Genomic DNA, 26,054 nt, shown 5'->3' with positions numbered 1-26,054 from the left:
CAGTCAGATGGAAGAGGTGCATAAGGGCAAGATATGGGGAAGGGGTGTGGAACTTCCATGCCCTTCCTGCGCTACTTTCCCCAAAGCTCCACACCAACCTCGGAGCTCTCCGGACCCTTTCCTTTTGGGTTTTTGTGAGGCTTCACTGCATAGGCACGATTGACTAAATCATTGGCCATTGGTGACTGAACTCAAGCTCCAGCCCTTCTCCCTTTTCAGGAGATAAAGGTAAGGTTTGGGGTTGGGAAGAGGAATGGAGGAGTTGCAGAAGAGGCGAGAGGACCTAAAGTTCCAACCCTTTAATCACACACTTGGTTGGCTCCCCTGATAACCAGTTTCCATCCTTTGGCTACCTGGGGGCTTTCCAAAAGTCCTCATTAACATAACAAAGATGGCTTTATCCTTCTCATCACTTAGGAAGTGGCAAAGGTTTTAGGAGCCCTACTGTAAATGAATGGGGACGATAATCAACTATGTATTTCCTATTTTAAATATATTTTATATCACAGGGTAAATCTAGTTTTAGAATTATTTAAAATCAGTAAACATGTTTTAAATTTTTGTAATTGCTTCCATTACAACACTCAAATTTCATTATATTATTTATAGCTCGTAGCATTTTTACAGTCAAGCTAGACCAGATTAACTAATTCATCACTGATTACAAGTCTATTGTCCTCCCAGTGAACAGATATATGTGAGGTGTTGCTAAATGCATTATAAGGTGGGTTGATTTCAGTTGTCCCAGTAAAATATGCATTATGTGTGTTGACCACAGGTTTTGGAGTCAGACATACATGAGTTCAAATACTAGTTCTAATACTTAATGTAGCTATTGGCTAATTCATTTAACCTTTGCCATGATTCAGTTTCTTTGTCTCTGAAATTGGAATAATAACACTCACTACTTGGAGTTGTTGTGATTAGAGATAATGTATGTAAAGTGCCTGGCAGTGTCCTTGCTTAGTAAGCAACAAGTGGTAATAATAGTAATAGTTGAAATAATAATAATAATAATAATAGCAGTAGTAGCACTATTATAATTATTCAATAATATTATTTAAAAACATCATTTAATGTTATATTATTGTTTAATGTATTATTATTAAATTAGTCTATCTGCTAAAATTGACTCACCATTTTCTTTCAGCTTTGTCAAATTTTCTCTCAATTCTTCAATTTCTAGTTGAGCCTTCTCAAGAGTAGAATCTAAACGAAAAAGAAACAAAATATTTCAGTAAGGAACAAATGATTAGTGTAATAATCAAATTTCAAATGACTCTTTTCTTTTTTGGAAAAACTTCTGATGGCTGTCCTTTTGAGTTTCTACATAAATGCCACCTCCTCCAGGAAGCTTTTCCAGACTCCTCTCTCAGTGTTTCTACTGTATCCTAAATTTATCCTTATCTCTGATTATCTGACCTCATAATCTTTCTTGTAATTTTCCTGTTTCCCTAACCAGATTCTATGCTGGAAAGTTTGGACCACTATAAACAAGAGGAACAGTTAAAAGTTTTTAAGCACGGTACTACCAGTTTAGTAAAAATAAATTACACCCAGAAATACTTAGAATTAATTCCTGCAATTAACAATATTTAAAATTTTGTCATTAGTTGCTAGAAATATCAAAGTAGCAAAATTTCAGGAACTAGCTTTTGGTACTATTCAAGAATTGTATGAGGATGTCAGAATGGTCTAGGGAAAACACATGGGGCATTGGAGTTGAGGATGAGGAATCTCCCAGGTGTAGGATACTAACATGAATCATATAAGAGATCATTCATTCTTAATCACACAGAAAAGGTGCATGGGGCAAAGTCTAGAGGAAATCAGGCACAAGCTTCCAAGAGTCTTCTCACACAGGATGTCCCTAATTTCTCCAGCAACAAATTGACAATATGTGTGAAATGTTGTCTACCAGGGAAGTTCATTATAGAGTCAATGCCCAAGGTATTTACTGGGGGCTGGTCACATACATACTGTCTTCCGCCTAGGACATAACCAAAATTCCAGGCTCTCAGAAGGAAAGCGGCTTTTCAGCTAACCCACATTGTTTGTACACAGAGCTTAGGCACAGTCAGCCACTATTATAATGTGGGTGTGGTGTGAACCTTTCCAAAATCCAAGTTCCCAGACACTAAGCAAGGATTTTCTAAGGATAGCAGTATCAAGTCTTCTATGTTATTTCCTCCACAGAATGGATATACCATATTCTGTTTAAGCCTTCACCAATTGATAAACATTTGAATCGCTTCTGCCTTTTGGCTATTGTAAATAATAGTGCTTTGAACATTCGCATACAAGTCTTTGGGGGACATATGTTTTCATTTCTCCTGGGTAGATACTTAGGAGTGGAACTGCTGGGTCACACAATAATTTTACATTTAATATCTTTGTGAAATTGTTTTCCAAAGTGTCTTCACCATTTTCCATTCCCATCAGCTACTTGTGATGGTTCCAATTTCTCCCATTCCTTGCCAACACTTGTCATTGTCTTTTTATTATAGCCATTGTAGTGGGTCTGAAGTGGAATCTCATTGTAGTTTTAATTTGCACTCCCCTAAAGACTAATGATGTTGAGCATCTTTCATGTGCTTGTTGGCTATTCATATATCTTCTTCGAAGAAATGTCTACTCAAATAGTTTATTAATTTTTAAATTGGCCTGTCTCTTTATAATAATATAAAATAATATATAAGAATTCTTTACGTATTCTGGATATAAATTCCATATCAAACATATGATTTGCAAATATTTTCTCCTAGTCTGTGCTTATCTTTTCACTTTCTTGATGGTATCTTTAGAAATATAAAAGTTTTAAATTTTGATTAAGTCAAAATTGTATTAGTTTTTCTCTAATCACTTTTGCTTTTGGTGTTACATCTAACATATCATTGCCTACCCAAGATCATGAAGATTTACTCTTCTTATCGTCTAAGAGTTTTATAGTTTTAACCCTTACATTTAGCTCTGTGCTCAATTTTGAGTTAATTTTTATGTAGGTGTGCAGTAGGGGGCTGTATTATTTTGAAGCAAATCTCACATATCATTCATCTATAAATATTTCACTATATATCTTTAAAAGACAAAGACTCTTTTAAACATAAACTCAGTATCATTATGTATGATTAAGGCAATTTAACAATAAGTATACAGTAAATATTCAAACTTCCAATTGTTTCATAAATGTTAAAAATTTGTTTAAATCAAAATCCAGTAAAGGCCACACATTATATTTGATTAATAAATCCTTAAAATCTTTAAAAATTCATCTTCTTGCAATTTATTTTTTGAAGAATACTTTAAATATTTAACATGAATTATTTGTTAGTCTTGAAAAAGTTTTATTTTTTTCAAAATTTTTCATTCCCGTCCAAGTTTTTGGATATGAATGAGAGAAAACCACAGAATAAACTAAAATAAAGCCCTTCATTTAAAAGAGTCAGTTGGTGTAAAGAAATAGGCTAATACCTGGGAAACAACGTCATGAAAATATATACCTAGAAAAAAATTATGGCTATAAATTGATGACTCAAGGAGTTACACATAGGGCACACCTTGATATTACACATGATAATTTAAAAGGACTTGCTAATTCAGCTTCCCAACAGTCCCCCAGTTTCCTCAGTGTGGAGATAGCTTTCAGTTAATAGCTTAGGATCTACCAGACCAACCAACTGCTGACAGAACAGCGTGCCATGGGATTGTGTTTTATTGTGTCCAAATGTAACTGAGTAATGGGTGTCCTGGTTTTCCTTTCACTTTCTGTATTGTAAGCAGCAAAAACTGCTTTCTATTATACTTACATAACCAAATTACTTTTTTTTTAAATTGGGTTTATTGAGGTATAATTTGCATACAGTAAAATGCACCCTTTTAAGTATATAGTTTGACGAATTTTGACAAATATATACAATTGTGTACCCACCAACTCAATTAGGATATAGGACGATTCCAATTTCTGAAAAGTTTGTGTTCACTGTTTAAAATGCATTCTTAACAAACTCTCAAGCCTTCTGATATTTGTTGTTTTTAATTTCACAATCAATTTGGCAGAATCATTATTATTTTATACATATAACATTTTTAGATGTCGACCTTAAAGTAACCTATATTCTGCATTTGAAAAGAATCAGTCTAATTTCTTTAATCATTGCAAATTATAAACATAGAAAGGGGATAATTAAAAATTGTTAAACTTTATGCTTAAATAAATTATAGATAAAGCAAAGATTGAAATATAAACAATGAAACCATAAAAGCACTAAAAAAAAAACACCACAACACACCAGGGGTCAATATTTTCAATAATGATATAGTAATGTAGAAAACCCAGAAGCCGTAAAGAATAACTCTGTTAAACCTGACTTGATAAATATTAGAATTTCTATATGGTAAAAAACTCCAACATCACATTTATAACCAACAAAAGGCTCATATCCAGAATATATAAAGAACTCCTGTAAATTAATGAAACATAAACATACAAACCAATAGAAAATTATACATGAGACTTGAGCAGAAACTTCACAAAACAGCATCTCCAAATGAGCAAAAACAACAAACATATAAAAGGGATTTCAACTTCATTAGCTATCAGGGAAATGCATATAAAAGTCACAGTGAAATTCTACTACACATTCACCAGAAAAGGTAAAGTTAGTAAGACTGAAAGTATCAAGTATTGACAAAGAATGTGGAGCAAACAAAATCTCACATGCAACTGAGCAGAGCGTAAATTAATACAACAATTTGGAAGACAGTATGGCAGTAATCTACCAAAGTAGAATATAGTCAGAACCCTTCGATCCAATAATTCTACCCTTAGGTCTATCACAGTCAGAAATGTGTACAAGCATATCCACAGCAGCACTACTCACAATAGACCACAACTGGAAACAACATAACTGTCTATCAACAGTATAAAGGATAAATAAAATATAGTATGTTTAATCAATGGAATACTCTACAAATAGCAAAACTGAACTAACAGCTGCTACAGTCAGTAGCATAAGTGAATCTCACAAACATAAGGTTGGACAAAAGAAACACACTAAAGAATACGTACCGCCTGTAGTCAAAACTCAGAAACTGTGTTGAAAGTCAGGATACTGGTTACTTCTGGGGAGGAGAGAGGGTATAGACAGAAGGAGAAGGGATGATGGGGACTTCTGGGGTGCTGGGAGTTTCCTGTTCAGTGGTGCACACTTAGGAGTTGTGCACTTGGGGTGGGTATGTTATGCTTATGCTTCAGTAAAAATTTCTGGACACTGAAGAAAATGAGGCTGTTTATCAGACTTTTATGTGTTTATCTTAAAAGATTATTTTCTCAATGTACTCATGCTGCACCCTAAGAAAACATCATTACACTTAAAACGTGATCAGAAACGTTCCTCTGTAACCACAGCTTACCTAATTTACTCTGTTCTTTCTCCTTCCCTTGCAGTTCATCCATGAGTCTTTGGATCTCTTCATGGGCCTTCCCTAACCTCTCTGCTATTTGTTCTGCATCTCTCTCTAGGCAGTTTTGTGATGTTTTATTTTGTTCCAGGTCTTCATTATAGGACTAAAATAAAACTGTTGTTAGTAATAAAACAAAAAGTAAATGTACTCTTATGACATTGCACTATCTCCTGTGTTTGAAAGCCAATAAAGAAAGCTAGCAAACAGAATATTTCATTTATATGCATTTATTTTATTAGGTTGAACCATATAAAATTGGTGATATTTGATTATTTTTTACCTATAAACACGCAATTTCATGTGGTTCAACCTAACATATCTAAAAGGTTATGGTTACATGATTATTAAAAAATAAAAATTTAATCATGAAAATGAGTATCATCTGGCAAAAAAGAAAAAAAAAAATTCCTCATTTATATGGAACATTAACTACAGTTTGTAAAATGTTTTCACGTGAAGTATTTCATTTAATTTCAAGGTATAAACACATTTAACCAGGTTCAAATCATGCTTAGAGCTCCTTTTCCGCAATTATTTTTAAAGCATTTTAAAAGCCAAGGAAGAAATTCAGTCTCAATTATATTTTGCTTTTGATATCCAAAATATGTGTTAATTTTATATAAATATAATCATTATACAAATTTTTCTAAAATATAAGAAAACAAGCAAATTACCATCTATATAACAAAACCACTTTAGCATATTGGTATATTTCCTTGCAGTATTTTTTATTCACATACATTTTTTACATAGTCATAATCACAATCTATGTCCAAGTACCTGTCCTTTTTCATTTAACATTATATGAGAAACATTTTCCACATTGATATACAGATTTTGTAAAGATAATTTTTAAGAGCTGTATAATGTTCAAGAGTGGGCAAAACATAATTTATATAATCAGTTAAATATTTGGTGGTTTCCAATTTTTGCTATTGAAAATAATACTATGATATACAGTTTCACCCATATATATTTTTTTCCTTCTCTTGGGTTAAAGGAAGTGTGTACTGGTTAAATTCCCACTATACACTTTTTTCACGGGATTTAGCTCTTAATAACATTTCCCCGGATCAAAAAATTAAATTCCAGGGGGCCGGCCCAGTGGCTCAGGCGGTTAGAACTCCATGCTCCTAACTCCGAAGGCTGCCGTTTCAATTCCCACATGGGCCAGTGGGCTCTCAACCACAAGGTTGCCAGTTCAATTCCTCGAGTCCCACAAGGAATGGTGGGCTGTGCCCCCTGCAACTAGAAAACGGCAACTGGACCTGGAGCTGAGCTGTGCCCTCCACAACTAAGACTGAAAGGACAACAACTTGAAGCTGAACGGTACCCTCCACAACTAAGATTGAAAGGACAACAATTTGACTTGGAAAAAAGGCCTGGAAGTACACACTGTTCCCCAATAAAGTCCTGTTCCCCTTCCCCAATAATAATTTAAAAAAATTAAATTCCATGAGAATTGATTATATTTAAAATAATGTGCTTTACATTTTAAAGGACTCCCCCAAATAGGAGCTCTAAACATATCTGGAAAGAACTATGTACTGTCCCAAGGTGGTTTTTCAAAGGATGTCATACACATTGATTAACTTTTATACATTCAATAAAAATCAGCTATTGCATTAAATGAGTAGTTGATTTTTCTTCTTCCCCAATTTTTGTGATGCATTTATAATATTTTTATGTACAATTTGATAATTTTTACAGTGTGAATCTATACATTTTAATATATTGAAACAAAATACTTCCAAGGTAAAAACTAACTTGCAATTACCTACTATTATTAAGTAAAGGATTATAATTTTTTTTTTTACCACACTCAGATTCTTTTTGGATTGCTGGACAGGTTCTTGATGTTTCTGATGTTCTGTTTGCAGAGGCTGGTGATGTTCTCTCTGTTCAAATTTCTCCTAAATGAACATTAAGAGACAAATGAAACTTACATCAATCAGCCTTCATGAATAAAAATGTCATTTAAATAGAAAAAAATAACCACCTGAAAAAGGGAGCACAGTCCAATCCATTTTTGAGGCTAGACCGTGCATTCTCAATGAAACAAGATCACACCCAAGGGAGCAAAAACTCGTTTGTAGGGGAGCTAAAAAATCTTACTCTTTTTATGTTCAAAGCACAGATATGCCTACAGTAGATAGAAATACATTATATCTGTAGTATTAAAATTTCATGGGAGAGTGATTAGGAAAAATTATCTAAAATGTCTTGTTAGGGGGCAATAATGAAAAAGGTTGGCTAACACTGGTTCTACAAACCTTGATATTAAAATCTGACAAAGATAATACAAAAAGATAAATCACAGGACATCTGACTCATAAACATAGATGTAAAAACCTTAAAATTTTATCAAACTTAATTTAGTAATATCTAGAAAGCATAACCATAAACAAGTTGGATTTATCCCAGGAATGCAAAATTGATTTAACAGAAAAATTAATCAATGAAATTCTCACCATAACAGATTAAAATTCTAAATTATTTCATCATCTTAATGGCTATAGAAGAAACATTTTATAAAACTCAACAATGATTCCTAATAAATACTCTCAGCAAAGTAGGAATAAAACAGAACTTTGTTAATCTGATAAAGGGTGTCATTAAAAAGAAAAGCCTTCTAAAAATATCATATACTTAATAGTGAATTGCTGAATGCTTTCTCTCCGATATCAATAAGACAAGTATGTCTGCTATTCAAGATAATACTAGAGATTCTAGCTAGTATAGTAAGGCATGAAAAAGAATGAAAAGGAGTAAGAGCTGGAAAGGAAGAAATAAAATATCATTATTCTCAGGTAATATGATTGTGCAGGAAGAAAAAATTTTAAATCTTCAAATAAATTATTAAAATGAATGAAAGATTTTAGCAAGATTGCTAGAAATAAGGTCAATATATAAAACATAATTAAACTTTTAAATACCAGCAGCAGATAATTAGAAAATTAAATTCTGCATAGAAAAATATGAAGTACCTAGAAATAAATGTAACAAAAAAATGTGCAAATTTTCTGAGGAAATTATAAAACTTTACTTATATACAGTAAAAAATAAATGGACAGATACTCCATGATCACAGATCACATCAATATTTTAAGACAGTCGCACAGTGTGGCGACTATAGCTAATAAGACTATACTACATATTTGAAAGTTGCTAAGAGAGTAGCTTTTAAAAGTTCTCATCACGAGAAAAATTTATGTAACTATGTGTGGTGATGGATACTAACTAGACTTAATGTGGGGATCATTTCACAATATATACAGATAGCGAATGATTATATTGTATATCTGAAACTAATATAATGTGGTATCCTAACTATACCTCAATAAAAAATAAATTGAAAAAAAAAACCATAATGTTTTACAAAAAAGCAATTCCCCAAATTGATTCCTTGTATATAATGTCCAAAAATAGGCAAAACTAAAGTACTAAGTATATTATTTAGGGATGGATAGTTTGTAGGGAGAAAGGAGATTGTGACCAGAAAGGTGTACAAAGGAAGTTTCTAAGGAGTCGGCAACGTTGTATTCTTGACAGGACCACTGGTTACATGGGTATTTGCTCTATAACTATTTGTTAAACTGTACTTTTTAAGTTTTACCCTTTTTCTGCATACACATTATAGTGCACAATAAAATGTTCTTTTAAATCTTTGATTGTTCTTAGCATGAAATGTCATGTCTTCCTCCTCTGCCATGCAACAATAACATGGTAAAATATTGATACATCCATTCAACAGAACAAATAAGTTGCAAAAAACTAAGGCAAATCTATATGCACTAGTACAGAAAGTGAAAACTATGCATAATGGAATATAATTTGTATTTTAAATGGATGGAAATTTTCTGGAAGAATAAAGAATTGTTGGCAGTGGTAGCTTATGAGTGTGGAACTGAGGATTTGGGGTTAGAAGACAACTCATTTTCATTCAATTTTATACTGCTTCAATCTTTTTTTACTATATGATTGTGTTGGTAGAAAACCAAAAAATAAAATATGAAGTAAAATGTAATTAGTATATACAAAGGGTGCCAAAAAAATCTACACAAATTTTAAGAAAGGGAAAAACTGTACTAAAATTATGCAGACAGTAACCACTTCGAGCACCTCCTGTAATTGCAGAAGTCAAACATGACTTGTACTCATCTCTTGGTATCGGTGTATGTTGACTATCATAATTTTAATACAGTTCTTTCCTTTCTTAAAGTGTGTATACATGTTTTTGGCACCCTCTGTATATCAAGGCTTGCAAAATTCCTTGGGCTTCCAAGTTATCATATGTGGCCCCATTTTGGTTGGAATAATTCTCTCATCTACTTTATACACAGGTTACTTCTACATTAGCTTATGCAAAATGTAAGTAGGAAGGCAATGCAATTTCTACAAGTTACATTTCATAATAACAAAAAAAACCTTTGGAGTATGTTTTAATTCTTTCTGTTGTTAGTGGGAAAACTGTGACCTAACAGTGACGGGGTAGCTAGCCTTAGAGTCCTCCAAGGCTTCACTCCCAGCATGTCCCATTTGTTTGATAGATTCCATCTCCTTCACAACTCTGCAGTTCCTCTTCTCTTCTCTATTTACACCGAGCCTTGTTTTGGGTTCTCATTCTTTAATCAATTATTATATAACTCCCCCTGAAATCCCCGCTTCTAATTTGGCCCCTATCCAATCCACCCCTCTCCACTGTAGCCAGAGTGATTTTTCTAACACACAAATCAGATTATCTTATTCTGCTCTTAAAATCACTTAGTGACTCTTCAGACCTTCTATAATAATCATTTGTACATTCAAAATATTTTTATTCCTCTAATGGTCCAGGACCATTGCTGGGTGCCGAGTCCAAACTCTTTAGCTTAGCATATCAGTCTAACCATGATATGGTTCCTGAAATATCCCCAGCCACTTTTCTCGGCATTCACTCCCACAAACCAGTATGATTATACACTGTTTTTTTCTGCCAGGAATGCAGTGTCTTCATCTAGATAACACCTATTCAACTTACAAAATACTAATCAAAATTACCTCCTCTGGAAGCCTCTTCTACCCATTCTGTCTGACTCAGCCTCTCCCTGGAGTTTTCCTAGCTTCTATGCCTTCCTTTATCATAGAACTTTCCACATTGAACTATAACCACTGGTTTCTTTCTTTTCTTCATTAGCTTGTAAGTTACTTCCAAGTCCAGATCACCTAATTCGACTTTGTTTCTACATCCACTAGCACAAAGCCTGAAACACTGTAAGTTCTCAATAAATAATAATAATGCTAATTAATGTGTGAGGTGCTATTCTAGCATTTTATACATTAAGTTATTTCATTTTCATGATCATCTTGTGGAATAGTTGAGTTGAGCCCAGATTTTACAGAGGAGGAAATCGAGTCTCACAAAAGTTAACTTATTCAAGGACATACTGCTAACAAGCGATTGCTATAGAAGGTCTGAAAAATCACTAAATGGTTTTAAGAACAGAGGAAGACCATCCAAACCCAAAGCATGTGTTCTTAAGCACTATTAAAACTGGCTTCCTGATATTTGAGTGAATGAATGATTAAGTGAACAAACGCATTTGAAAACTGGCCTGCCTCTTATTCATTTGTCTAGTTAATTTTGAAATACCTGGGGAAATTCTTTCTGTATGTTACTGCTCATACATCTGTGTGACTCTGGGTTTGAGTCCCCAAGTTCCAGTTTCCTCAAGAGTTTACTTCTCTCCACCAGTAAGTATGCAATCTGTTCACTGGGGCTTCTCAGAGCTACTTCAGACAAGCCTTCTTGATACAGCATTTCTTCAACCTCCTTTATTTGTGCTTCTATTAGGAAGAAATAACAAAAAACAAAACTGATAAAAGAAATGCAGGTAAATATTCTGTAAGATGTTAAATGAGTTCTTAACTAGTTAACAAATTAGTAAAAAAACAATAAACTATACTAATACTACTACTCTTCTCTCCATCTCTCTGGGGTATTTGCAAACTTTCAAAATTATAACAAAAAGAAGTAGTGAGAAACTGTCTCAAAGGCAGGAGAATATTCTTACTACTTGCATAAATATAAAATTTGTTCTTAACTTTAAAATGTGTTGTTTTATTGAGTGCTTACTATGTGGCAGGTATTGTACTAAGCATTTGAGATAAATGTATCTCATTTAATCCCTACAACAACCCAATGATGTAGGGACCGTGATTATCCCTTTCAGGAGATGAGGACTCAGCCACCAAGCCAAATAACTTGCCCGAGGTCACTCAACTAATCCTGCCAAAATTCTTGGTGATTTCAATGTTCAGGTAGATGATTATTCTAGTGCCCTGGCTTCTCGGTCCAGCTACCTGTCAAAGATCTAGTCCTCTACCCTCTCTCAGCCACCTCCCCCATAGTAATTCCCTTGTCATTAGCAGTAACTGTAGCCTCTCCCTAGTCTCAATTTCAAGCATCCTATACTCCAATCATCCCTTTCTATGTACTTCTAGTAGCACGATTTCAACAAGTTTTTGGTCATGCTGGAAACTGTAATCCATTGACTTGAAACACTATTCAATGTCCCTTTACCCCACCCCTGTTCTCATTTACTTTCTTATCCGGTTTAGATTCCACAGTTCGTCATTAGCATCTCTCCCTTGAAAACAGCCACAGCCCCTTGCTCCTGTTTCCTTCTATTATACTTGGTTGGCAAAACTCCAACCTGTTTAAATCCAACTTTGCTCCTTTTCTGAACCTTGCTACAGAAGCCGAATGAGGCTGGACAAAACTACACAGCCAGTGCTGACTGGTTTAACTTTCAACTCATGTCCACTGACCTCAAGCCAGCTCTTCCTGCTGCCCAGCAATCCTCCTACACTTCCCTGGTCATCTCTCTCATTCTCTAGACATCTAGACCATTATTTCATCTCTCTTTCTCCTCAAATCTCCAACAACTCCTTTCCCCTCCTGCTGTATATCCTGCTTCTTATTTCGCTGAGAAAAGAGAAGCACTCAGACGAGAACTTCCGCAAGCTCCCTTTACCAAATCCGCCAACTCCCTCATGCCCCTCCCTCTTGTCAGCGTTAAGGTATCTATCCTTGCTCCTAAGGCCAGCCCCTCCTCTTGTCCACTGGATCCCACTCCCTCTTATCTCAGAGATAACACACCAGCGATTGACTCGGCTCTCTATTGCCTCAAGCTTCCTTCCCAACAAGCATTATAATCATCTTGGAGACATGCTATACCTCCATTAAAAACAACAACAACAACAAAACCTTCCTTCAACCTCATATCCCCCCTCCAGCTTCTGGACCATTTCTTCATTCTCCTTCACAGCACAACTTCAAGACAGGATCAATTATACCTGTGTCCCCTCTTCCTCTCCTACCACTCTAATCAGGCTTTCACATCTACCACTCCACAGAAACAGCTCTCATCAAAGTCACTAATGACCTCCATGTGACCAAATCCAATGGTCCATTGTGTATCCTCATTCCACACAGCCTATCAGTGAGTGGTATTTGACTCAGTTGTTCACATCTTTTTCTTAAAACACTTCTTCCCCATCTGAGCAGTTAAGAACCTCCTATTCTAACTGCTCAAGCCACAAAGCTTTGGGTTCCCAGTGAGTTCTCTGCTTTTCTCCTACCCAACATTAAGCCCATTATCAAATCATGTTAGCTCCACCTTCAAAGGATATCCTTTAATTATATAAACCATTTCTGATGTGATTCACATGTGTTCCTTAGAAAAACCCAACTGTATTTTGCAAACTTGCTCACTAAAAATAAGAGCTTATTGAAAAAACAGATTGGTATAGATCACTCAAAACGTGTATCATTGTGCAGTCGAATGCTATGAAAGACAGTGACAATCCTAATCATTATACGGGTGCATTTAAAGAGATATGACAAATTCCTAAAAAAGTAAAGGAATACTATAGTAAATATGGAACGTTACCTTTTTAAAAAAGATCAAGCTTGCTGTGCAGGTGAGCTAAAGGAGCTAAGTCTGCAGAGTTACGGAAACAAAGGCAAATGCACAAAGATTAGAGATATCTTTGCAATGAGCACTTAGGCAAAATATGTGGCCACACTGAGCCCAGAAGAATGTGGGATGAATGGGCTCCCTGTACAAAGTTCAAGGCTCGCTGGTGGCGTGAATCATTAACACGCTGGGGAAACTGTGTGAACTTCCCTATTACAATGACATCATTCCCCTTCTCACCAATCCTTCACAAGCTAATTTATGCCGGCAGCAGCTCATACAGTCGCTTCTGTTTCTTACAGTGCGGCTGATTAGAGCCCTGATAACCCTCCTGCTGAGAATAACTGAAAATGCTGGAAGAAATGAAAGAAAACTCTCAAAACGCAACCACTATATGAACCAAAATAGAATGCAAACTTTTAAACCAACAGAAGAAAAACACAATATATACAATGGAAAACAAGGGGGGGGGGGAAGAAACAAGAATGTAGAAATATGTGAAATATGTCCTATGATCACCTCAACCTTCCCTACACCTGCGATTCAAAATAAAGGAAAACAACTTTTCCATCAACAGACCCTAATAAAAGGAAATTCTAAAAGAAAAATGATTCCAATGGAATATCTGAGATGCAAGGAAAAATGCTGAGCAAAGAAAATAATAAATGTGTGTGAAAATAAGAAATATAATCACTGACCACATGTGATAATTATAATTTGTGGAGCCAAACAAAGGAGATATTACAAAGGGATCCTATCTGTATTTTCCCTTATAGCTTTGGAGTACTTCATAAATATTTCCTGAGTCTTTAATATGCTAAGTACTTTGTAAGGCAGGTGCTACGGGGAACACAGAAACCACTGAGACAGGGATATAATCTCTGCCCCAGAGAAGCTGACACAGGTAATTATGACACACTATGGTAAGAGCTGTCATAGACATTGATGGAAATAACCATTCTGCATTCGCTCACACATATTGCAGAATACATACTTTAAAAAGGCAGGCGAAAAATACATCTAAAACATTACATGTACTTTTGCAAATTGAAGGACATAGACTAATTTTTCCCTTTCTTCTACTTTTATACATTTTCCAAGTTTTCTATAATTGTCACATATTAATATTTATAATTAGAAAAAAATTAAAATTTACATTTTTACAAAAGGAGAAATTACCCTGTTTGAGTTGGAGCTCTTTAAACTCATGTATAAGATGTTTGTTTTCCTTTTCATAACCATGAGAAAATGTTTCTCTTTCCTCGGGTAAATTACAGACAAGGTTTGCATAATTTTCCACCTAAAAAGAAAATAATACATTTTTTTACTCTTAGTAGTCCATGGTTGATATTTTAACCCATATGAAAAGTCTATTAAGTGAAAGAGCCATTAAGAGATTACCACACTATCATGTCTATAATCTGAGAAACAAACAGAAAACTCAGTTTTCCTTAAGTGTAGGTCTCTCTCTCTAAACTTCCTTCCATCTGTTTTATGTTAAAAGATTACCATTTCTCATAGACATGATGACACGTAAACACAAATTTTATGACAGTCACTATCACTAATATTTTTTCCCACTTATATATCAAGTTTCAAATCAAATCTTCTTATCTATGGTTTAGGAAATATGGTCATGATATCCATGAACAGAGAAAAATTTACACAACAATTACGTTTATATTCCTATGCTAAAACGGATTAAGATGTCTGAAATGTTAATAGGAGACAATCTATTAAAATAAATTGTTGGGTGTTCTTTAAAAATAGTTTCTGGTTAATATGGCGGCTTCACAAAAGGTACTTTTATATGGCTAAAAACAACAGATTGAAAGCTAAGTATATGCATCAGGCATTGTGTTAAGGATATGAAATACTTAATTTTCACCACAACCCTATGGGACTATTAGCCTCCCACTTTATAGGTGAGGAAGCAGCCTGGAAAAGGCTAAGGGGCTTGCCTTGTCATGCAACAATAAAGGAAAGAGCTGGGCTGCACACTCGGGAGGGCCAGCCAGAACCAGAGACTGAGCCCCTACCTACTGCCAGATTGATTAGAAGCAGACTCCCGGAATAACTGAATTACATTTTGCTGAATTGTTTTGAAGCCTATTGCACAGCTCCTCAGAATATGAACAAAAAGTTTAATGGTATATAAGGGACACAGGATTGCAGTCTAACTTTATAACTTCCTGGTAATCTTCAGTTTCCTCCTCTTTAAAATGGCAGGAAGAATAGTATCTATTTCTAATAATCATAGCTACGCTTTACGGGGTACTTGTTAGGTGTCAAATACGTGTGTGAAATGTTTTATACACATTCCCTTGTGTAAACCTCACAAATCCTTTTGAAGAAACTATTATCATCCTCATCTCACAGATGAGGAATTTCAAGTTCAAAGAAGTTAAGTTACTTGCCTAAGGTTATCCAGAGAGATAGTGCTACAGGCAATTTTTCACCCCCATCTACCTCATGTTAAAGTGCATGGTCTATTATGCTATCTTGCTTTTGTTCTGAAGGAGAAACATCCCTCTTTAAGAGTCTGGAAATCAGATTGCCTTCTAAGAGTTAAATTTAAAAATCAACAAGTTACCAATCTGTACTGAGATGGGGAGACACAGCAGAGTGAATTCCAAGCAAGCTGAGAGAATTAACTCATTTAAAGAAAGAACATGTCAGAAAGTAGGTTGATCAGTACTGGAAACATCAAAGAGTGATAAGAGAGTCAAAAGATGCCATTATTTAGTCATCAAAGGGCTAGGTACACTGGTCCGAGATATTAACAAGATCCAGAAATAAGGGCAGGTATAAATAGCCCTATTTTGTAAATCTGGCTATCTTAATTAGTACTATAAAATTTTAGAATCATGTGTATACCAAGTAAACATATGAGTATGATTAAAAGTTGGCTTCCTATTTAGTGTGCCTGTAGGGAGTGAAGGCATCAGCCAGACATATTACCTGGTTCCTCTCGCAATTATATTTCTGCCAATTAATAAGCTGGCATCTCTTTTTCTACAAACTTCTCTGTGAGTTTAGTTAATGCAAGTTCACCTTTGAGAAGCAGATCCACTCAGATTTCTAAGCCAACAACCAAGAGAGTTAGCTATAGGGTTAGTTATTGAGACAAGGAGGAATTTACCAAGATAATGAAAGCCACCATGAACAGACCTATTTGGATGTTCAACCAGTCATCTCTGGGCAACATCCTACATGTAGTCTATTGGAAACCAATACAGAGCTGTTGATATAGCTCATGAAAAACAAAAGGTACATGTGAGTGCTTTGCAAGCTATACAGTGATATTCAAACGTTGGTTTTTAATGTGTTAACTTAATGGACAATGAACAAAACCATGGGTATCTTAGAACTTTGCTATTAGCTCTTACTTCTTTCATGTCTTCCATGTCTTTCACTGAAAGCTCTTCTAGACTTCTGGTAGCAGTCCTCAGCCTGTCTTTACTGTGCTAGAATAAGCACTAGACAAAATAGAGTGGTTCTTCCGTAGTAGCATGAGGTTCAGTTCCTTCTTTCTTGAAATGGTGAAGTATGTCTTCTACTTGAACTTTTCCCTTGATAGAAGAGAGAAGCATATGTGTGTGTACACACGTATACACACACACTATACAACTGAGCATGCAAGAAATCTGATATGTATATATGCCCAGGATTAGACTCTACATAGTTTAGTTTTCCCATTAATCAATGGTTACGTTACCCAGTTATCATGTGCACTTACAGGAAATAGCTAACAATACAAAAAACTAATGCTTTGAATAGCTGTATATGTTCTAAAATAAGAACTGACATGGCATATATCATACAAATGTATGGTAGAGTGTTTTTAAAAAAATGCAAGCTTTTTTGTCTGCCCAGTTCTAAAGTTTGCAGTTTAATAATCTGAAAATCTCCCACAGGTCCCTTGCAATGTTATAAATTCCAAAGAAGCCTTTGTTTCATCTATTGAATATTTAGAAATAAAAGCATTCCTTTAGAGGCAAGAGAGCTCACTAATTCTGTACTATCAAGGAATTCTTTTGCTCACAGAACATATCTTATCATTTTTGTTAACGTCGAAGTCATTCGGCTCTCTTCTAAAATGTCTCGCTCTAAGTAATGATGCTATGTAATAGCTTGCAATACACGATGGGTGAAAGAGAAATGTCTGCTGATTGATGAAGTGGTATCTGTGTTACTAGAACCAGTAACCATGAATAAGACTTGTTATAATCAAACACAACTTTTAACCAAGTCAATCTGACCCAAATTGTAGTGATAAGCATAAGTATTGTTGGACTGCAGCTAGTCCACCTAATTCTATCTAGCTTTGCTTTCCTAACAGCAAAATTAAATTTTTATTATTTTTCTACTTTCTTGCTAAGTTTTCCAGTCTTATTATTTTCATATCACCAGTTTTTGGTGGACAATATATAGAATTTCAGTTATCATCTGATATTCACATTGAAAGAAAAAAGGACCCAGGTTTGAATCTTTGTACCCGTAAGTGTCCTCCCCATGACCTGTACCTAAAAATCTTCTCATGCTCCTCCCTGCCTCACCCACATCGTCCAGTCCCCACTCATGTCCTCCTTCTCCCTACAGGGTCTCTGAGCACTATTCAGTAACTTGTGGTTTTAGTCTTGGGTATCAGAGAGCCGACACTAGGAATATATAGCATCCTATGAGGCCTATTTGGTAATATGGAAAAATGCCTATATTATAATAAGAGAAAAAGCAGAATGCAAAAGTATTACAACTGTGGGAAAACCAGACATGTAAGGAAAAGACAGGAAGCAAATATACCAAAATGTTAAAACAAGTTGTGATAAACTAATGAGATTGTGCGCTGTTAGAAAATAAATGTAAGAATTATTACAAATCATGTACTGTGGGTTTCTTCCTCCCAGAGAGTAGCACAATCCCGTACCCCATGTTGTAAAGGTGGAGTGGGAGAGTCTTAGGTTGGAGAATACTGAAAGGAAAAGGAGATAGGGGTTTTGAGAATACCTTTGGATCCTTGGCTTCTAGGAGACTGTGGGTATCACAGGGTGAGCAGGAATACAGCAAAGGGGGCTTGCTGCTCAGGACCGTGAAGGCTGTAGGTCAATATCCAAGTGCATGACTGACTCATCCAAGCTCCTAGACTTCACCGCCCTCCCAGAGCCAGTGCTATTAATCTCCATTCTATTTAGCTGCCCATCCCCGGGGCTACCTCCAAACCCCTTGTCATCATCTGAACTACTATTGAAATCCTGCAATTCTAAACTCCAAATGTCCCACTCTGACCACCACCTTCTATACGTCCTGCTCTCTCTCTCTCTGTCTCTCTCTCTCTCTCCCTCTCTCTCTCTCTCTCTCTCTCTCTCTCTCTCTCCGTCTCTCTCTCACCATCTCCCTCTCCCTCTCTGTTAAATATATGAAACCTAAAATTGACCATTTTAACCATTCTCAATTGTAGAATTCAATGGCATTAAGTACATTCACAATGTTGTATAACCATCACCACTATCCATTTTCAGATTTTTTCATTATCCCAAACATAAACTCAGTACCCATTAAACAATAATTCCCCATTTCTCCCTTCCCCAACCCCTGGTAACCTGTATTCTACTTCCTGTCTCTACAAATCTCCATATTCTAGGTACCTCATATGGGTGGAATCATAATTTTGGTTCCTTTGTTTCTGGCTTATTTCACTTAGCATGTCTTCAAGGTTCATCCACTTTACAGCATCTATCAGAATTTCCTTTCTTTTTAAGGCTGAATAATATTTCATTGTATGTATTTTGTTAATCCATTCATCTGTTAGTGGATATTTGGGTTGCTGCCACCTTTTGACTATTGTGCTTAACGCTGCTATGAACACTGGTGTACAAGTGTCTGTTCGATTTCAATTGTTTTGACTGTGTACCTAGGAATGAAATTGCTGGATATATAATTCTGTGTTTAACTTTTTGAGGAACTTCCATAAAAATATACAGAACAGCCATACTAATGGGTGTGACGTGGTTGCTCTCTGAAACTATACTTATTATACAATTACTGTGAGACCTCCAGTTCCTGGACCATTACATCCTCTCTCAAACTGCTAGATTCTCTTTGGTTTTCTCCTTCAAGCCTAGACCCATTGATCATTTCAGTCTCTCACCAATGTCTCCGATTACCCTGCTACTTGTCTTACCTTCCTTGCAAATCCCGGCCCTGGAAAAGTTCGACAATTTGACTATTCTCTACCTATTTTAGTATGCTAAGTGCTAGTAAAGGAAAATATACATACAGACTGGAGCCACTACAAACTCACGGTCTGTAGCCTGAGCCAAGCTTCTCTATTTGCATGGGTCATTCTATCTCTACCAGCTTCTGCTACCATTTCACTCAGCAACTATTCAGAACTTCCACCTTGCCCCTCTTTTGGCAGATGACCTTGTCTCCCACAGCACTAGCAAAACTAAGGTCATGATAAAACTGTGTTTCTTCTACTGTCACCAACATACTAACATTCACTTTTAGACATCTGTCCTCTTTCCCTTCTCGGTGGAAGAGCTTTCCATCCTCCTGATCAAAACTAATCCTTCACCTGTTCTGGATCCCATCCCATACTGCTTCCTCAAGAAAGCATTTTCTCTTCTGTATGCTCATTATCTGTACTCATTATTTATACTGCCTTGCTTGCCCTTGGCTCAATATGTCTCTGATCTTAAAAATGAAGACAGAAAAATAACCTTGATCCGACCACATCCCCCTTGAGCTATCGTCCTCTAATTTGTCTTCCACTCCTCAAATCACTATATTTTGGCTTCTGCTTTTACCACTGTACTCAAACTCAGTCAACAATGACCTTCAAAATGCCAAATCCAATCAGACACATTTCTTTTATTTTTATATATGATCTTTCTGCAGCATATGTTCACTCCTTTCTTGAAAGTATCTCTTTTCTCTATTCTGTGATGTCACTTACTCCTGTTTTAACTCTGACCTCTTCGGCCTTTGTTTCTCTGTGTTCTTCCTGAGCTCCTCTTCTTCCATAGACCCTTCCAATGCCACCATTGCTAAGAACACTGCCTTTGGCTCTCTGACTTTCTCACTATCATGGTGATTGATAGCTTGGGCATGGGAATCTGACATACCTTGGTTCAAACCCCGTTCTAGCTGTGTGACTTAGACAAGTCATCTAATTTCTTTAAACTCTGATTTTCCCAAAATAAAATGGATAAAATAGCAATGCCTACCTCATTGGGTTGTTTGGAGGATTAAATAATCCATCTCTGCTAAACTCCAGATTTTTCTAGAAAAAGTGGCAAGAAACACACTGAAGTTAGAACAAATACAAGTGCATGTGGCAGAGATTGCCAGTTGTCCTTGAATATTTATTCACCCTTTTTCCACAGAAATAAGACATCTAATTGTTTGACTGATCACCTTCTGGCTAGAAACAGCCATGTGACTAAGTTCTGAGCATGGGATGTATTAATAAATGGAATTGTGTGCCAACTCTAGGAAGTATCCTTAAAGGAACAGGATGACCTCTCTTCCTCACTCATTCCTCCTTTCTACTGGCTGGAATGCAGACAAGATAGGTGAAGCTTGATTAGCCGTCCTGGACACCATGGAAGCCACAATAGATGATACACTATTAAGACTCAAAGAAGAAATCTGAGTCTGACAATTTCAAGATGCTGCCCTATCAGTTATGAACTGCTTTTTTCTTGACTTTTATGTGAAATAAATTTCTATCTTTCTTAAGCTATTATTATTTTGAGGCTTCTGTCCCTCACAGCCAACCAATCCCAAAAACTAAAGGAGGGTTACTAAAAGAATAAGATACAAGGGCATATGCTACAAACTAAAAATGACTACATTGGAAGTGGATACGGAACTGGACAGCCATTACTAATCTATCCTGACCTATTGGGTCCTTCATCTCTGGGTTTCCGTATGAATCAGCCCTCATTAACTTGCTTTTCTATATAGATGGGCTTCCTCTGCTTGTTCATCAGCAAGGCTGAAAACAGCCATTCAGGTCCTAAATCAACATGACTTTTCAGATTAAGCCATTTCTGTTCTTGATCTCTTAGTTCAAAGTTATGAGAGACAATTATTTGTTGCTCACCCAATGAATTGTGTCCCTCTCTCTGAAGTTAGTTGTATAATCCTCATTCAGTCAGTTGTGGCTGGAAGAGGTTGCAAGTAGGGGTGCAAAGATGGCCACCAAGGCCTCCTGGTTAAGCAAGGATTGGCAGAAAGGTACAAGTTCCAAAAAAGAGGATGTAGGCTAGGAAGGCAATATAAAATAAGTCTATTTAAGAGCAATGCATCTCGACTGTCTAGTGAACAACTCGGTTTGAACAATCCAATCATCTTTCTCTTACACCTGTTCCTCCTCCTGTATTCCAGGTAATAAAATCACCATCAATATCGTTTCCCAAGCCAGAAACCTGGAAGTCATCCTGGGCCCCTTCCTTGTATTCATCCCACTCTCATGTACAACCAGTTCCTGAGGTTTTAGAATCTACACCTTTTATTATTTTCTAAGTCATCTTCACCATGTCTAAGGCTGGTACCTTAATAGAGGTTCTCTTCACTATTTGCCCAGTTTAGTGTAATAGCTTCCTCAACTGACTTCCCTGCTTCCAGGCTGCCCCCATCCGATCTGTACTCTACAAAGTTCTCAGCCTGATCCATCTGAATGCAAATCACTTGCTACTTAACCTTCCCATTGCTTTCAGAAAGAGGTCAAACCCCTTAGCTTGGCAACAGAGATTCTTCACAATCTGTTTCCTGCTTGTCTCTCTTGTCCCATCTTCTGCCATACCTTGACATTAGCCTTTCATGCTTATTGACCCCCGTCATGCTGCTTATATTTTCATGACTTTGAATACTAGGGACCAGTCAATTTATTGAGACCCAATGGTTGCGTAATTTGAAAATTCTAAAAAAGCAGATCTTGAGGTAATATAAATCCATTCTTTGAATTATAAATGTTCTGACATCTAAACTGTGCTTAACATAACAAAGTATACAAGCATACTATTCTCTAGAACGTAGATGCTAAATAAATGCTCATTAAGTATCTTAAAAGGCCACTGTTTGGAAAGAAGCACATCCTATAGTGTTTTGGGTCTGTCAAAAACTTCTAAATGTAAACAATGAAGTCGTAAAGTTGTCAAAGCAAACTGAGACAGAGATGAGGAATTTTAAATGGGAAGAGGGCAAGGCAAATGGGTAAAGAGCCATTTCTACTTGTTCTTATTTCTCCTAGCAGGTGCCATCCAACTACAGCACAGCAGCCAGGACCACACCTCACGCTACAGCTCTGAATTATAAATATTCTGGCTCTGAGCAAAGGATGAGCTTTGGATCCCAAGACCTTTGAGTGACCCTAGGGAACAAAGGAAATAGCATGGCCACAAAAACTGAAATATCCATTCAAATTATTCACCCTAACGCTTCTTTCTTCCTTCTACACAAATATAACTTAAAACTTACTGACATCTTAAATACAATACATATTATACTGTTTCTTCCGTTTCAGTTTCCAAATAAAACGAGAAAAATACTTTTAAAAAAGTTAAAAACAATGTAGCAATGTTGAAATGCTTAAAATAAAAAATTAAGTGAAAAAGAAAGATGAAATGTACATTATAATTGTAACTATGTAAAAATGTACACACATGAGCAAAGACTGACACAGAACAGAAAAATGAACTGTTGATATATTAGGACAGGGTTTCTCAACTTTGGCATGACTCCCATTTAGGGCTGGCTAATATGTTGTGGGGGGATCTTCTGTACACAGCAGGATGTATAGTAGTATCCCTGTTCTCTGTCAACTAAATGCCAGTAACATATCCCCAGTTGTGACAACTAAAAATGTCTCTATGCATTGCCAAATGCTCTTGGGGGACAAAATCACCCTCCAGGTTTGGAACTACTACTAGGGTAAGAGAAAATAAAAATTTTAAGTTATGTTAAATGGCCATAATGATGTTTGTTCAATAAATACATATTGGAAGGGGAAAGGAAAGCTCCTTACAATATAGCATCTAACAGCCCGTTTCCAAGAATTAGAATTTATTCAGTACCCATTTAATGCAAAACATTGAAAAAGCTCAGGACTTGTTTTTTCTTTTCCAATCTATTATAGGAGAGAAAGCTGAATTTCTCAGTATTTGGAAAACTGACCTGGCATCAAGCATCAGATATCACAAATAATTCCTGTAACTGGCCTGAGAAATAAAAATCCACATCCTTCTAGCCCCCAAAATACCTGTTAAAATGTACACTTTGCATATCTTCAAAATAGGTTTACATTTAAACCTGAATAATGAAGAATTAGTAAGACTCAATAAGGACCACATATTTTAAGACAAATAAAGTTTTCCAAGCTAAAATACAATTGCACTGGCTCTAAGTGAATCTTATTCTATTTTTACAGCCCTCTGTTCTAGTCTTTTTAGGACTATTAAGTCTGCTCCCTTGCCAAAACTATTTATTTCCAATCACTCCTCATTGTTTCTTGGCTCACATTACAAAGAATGTTTTCTGATTAAGAAACTGACGTGAAGAGGAGGCACAAGAACTGTTTCAAGCATCTCCTTTACAAAAATTCTATCCTATCAAGGTGTTGTGTTCATATGGGCTTCAAGTTGAAATCCTGTTACATGATCGTTCTGAATGATCTTTTCACATGCATGAATACATCACTAAAATGTATGCCTAACAAAGCATTCACTTAAGCAAGGGACAAACTTTCTTTATATAAGCCTGAGATGGACCCAAAAATGCATTTTGATTTTTTCCCCCCTCCATTTTCAAAACTCACTAGGCTTGTAACAATTTACTGCTCGTATTCACCAATGTGCACTGCTCCATTCTAGTCTCTAGTTTACCCAAGACAGAAAGCTTGCCATAGTGAGGAGAAACAGAGAAAATCTTCCAGATGGTTCCAGGCCTGAAGAATTCGAAATACTTAGCTCCCCAGAGCTTTGAAGCAGGAAAGCAGAAGGAGGTATCCTGTAGATGACAGGTGGTGGAGACGAATGGACATTCAGTAATGTGCTGCATGGCAGAGGGAGGGTGAAAATGGCTGTGGAATGAGCAGAATCAGAAAACTGGCACTCAGAGTGATGAGAGAAGTGGATGAGGTTGTAGCTTAAAGCAGTAGGTAACTAACTTGATGATGTCTTATGCTGAGGATACAAAAGGCCTCCAGAGCTTCACTGGGAATGAAGGTTCCCCATGACGAACACAGGGCAACAAAGCAGAAAACGGCAGTTCCTTGTTCACCGGCCTACAACCGGGGAAGCAGTGGCTTCGTGGATTTGTGATGGCCTGGAGCTTCAGACTTATCAGTCGTCAGTGCAGGGGTGAGTCTTCGCCTGGAGAGCGAGAAAAGGAACATCTATCTAACTGACTGGGGTGTCCTCTAAGAGAAGCAGCCTAATTCTCAGTGCCGGTGGCTTTTGGGTCCCAGAACCGGCGAATCCTTTTTCAGGTAGAATCACTCCAGCCTGCGCAGCTAGAAAGGCTGAGCCAAGGGAGAAGCTTTCCTCCTGCAGTTCCCGGCCATAGTAGGGAGAGTAACGGGAAAGACCTGGAATGCTGAAAAAGAACGGAGAACAGGTGCTTTCCTTCTCAGGACTGAGGCAGGAACATCAGGAAGTAGGCAGGAAATTGCCTTTTGAAGAGTGCAGTGAGGGTCCGGGGTCCATCGGCTCCACCACTCCACCGCTGCAGGGCTGCGAGGGGCAGGTGCCAACTGAGCGCCGGGCGTCATAGCAACCGCGCTGGCTGCAGAGACGCTAAAGCGTCCTTCCGGCGGGAATCATAGAAAGGACGTGCCCCATTGGCTCAGCTGCTGTTCTTCCTGTGAAGATCATTGTTATGGTGCACACCATTGGCCTTTGGGGCAGGGCATTTCGGACAGAACCGAAGGTACAACTCATTCCATTGGCTTTGTAGTAACCATGGTAACGTCACGGCGTGCATTCGCAACTTAAAGGATAACATTTTTGTTACCCGGCATTTATAGTTCTCAAATAGCTTCCAGCCAGACATTATCTAGAGCTCCCTCATAATAACACTGGATTTATTTTTCTAGGAGTAACTTCATTTTTAAAAGGGAGACGATGCTAGGTCAGGAGTCATGAATTTTAGGCCTAGATCTGTAACTACCTGGGACACGTAGAACAAATCACATTTTTGGACTCGACTTATTATTGTAAAAGTGAAGAAACCGGACTTGCCTAGAATTATTCCTAAGGCTGAAATCCTTTAGAGTCCCAAGCACTGAAAATTTGTTTTAGGTAATGCGTTCCTCCGCCTATATAATGCAAAATAAAAATTTCTAAATAACACAAAATTTAACAGAGGCTCAGTTAGTATCTTCATTTAAATGCGTTTATTGCAAGATTCTAGTTAGTTCAGCAAAGCTCGACTTTACTCTTGTTTAGGGGGCCCTTCCTTTTCTGGTATCCCAAACACGGACTTACATTTCTTGTCTTATTCTCGTTCCCCATAGGATCCTTTCCAAAGCTCTGTCAGTTCTGAACGGATCTTACTTTCTATAAGTGCTTCAACCTCTCCCTCTGGCATAAGAGCACTTGCAACTATTTTTTTTTTCTCTCTGAT

The 26,054-nt window shown here is 36.7% G+C and overlaps 1 protein-coding gene across 13 annotated transcripts in view; it reads right to left on the bottom strand.

Moving 5' to 3' along the window:
• CCDC30 (coiled-coil domain containing 30) overlaps positions 1 to 26,054 on the bottom strand; it is a 95,710-nt gene that overhangs the window by 65,617 nt on the left and 4,039 nt on the right. For 2 of the 13 annotated variants that reach the window (XM_088791068.1, XM_088791076.1), the window contains exons 1-9: positions 24,598 to 25,183; positions 21,535 to 21,696; positions 20,654 to 20,709; positions 16,814 to 16,996; positions 14,604 to 14,724; positions 11,096 to 11,289; positions 7,281 to 7,376; positions 5,413 to 5,566; positions 1,138 to 1,209 (exon numbers count right to left, since the gene is read on the bottom strand). In XM_088791068.1, coding sequence (XP_088647194.1) covers positions 1,138 to 1,209; positions 5,413 to 5,566; positions 7,281 to 7,376; positions 11,096 to 11,289; positions 14,604 to 14,724; positions 16,814 to 16,831 — 655 coding nt within the window. In that variant the 5' untranslated portion in view covers positions 16,832 to 16,996; positions 20,654 to 20,709; positions 21,535 to 21,696; positions 24,598 to 25,183. Of the gene's footprint in view, positions 1 to 1,137; positions 1,210 to 5,412; positions 5,567 to 7,280; positions 7,377 to 11,095; positions 11,290 to 13,397; positions 13,449 to 14,603; positions 14,725 to 16,813; positions 16,997 to 18,431; positions 18,521 to 20,653; positions 20,710 to 21,534; positions 21,697 to 24,246; positions 25,187 to 26,054 lie in introns of those variants that run through there. The other 11 variants (XM_088791075.1, XM_088791078.1, XM_088791069.1 and 8 more) reach the window with 10 other exon arrangements.

This window comes from Rhinolophus sinicus, chromosome 14 (assembly GCF_057876585.1).
Source record: "Rhinolophus sinicus isolate RSI-liver-muscle chromosome 14, RSI-T2T, whole genome shotgun sequence".
NCBI classification, from domain to species: domain Eukaryota; kingdom Metazoa; phylum Chordata; class Mammalia; order Chiroptera; family Rhinolophidae; genus Rhinolophus; species Rhinolophus sinicus.
This window is presented reverse-complemented; position numbering and strand designations above follow the sequence as displayed.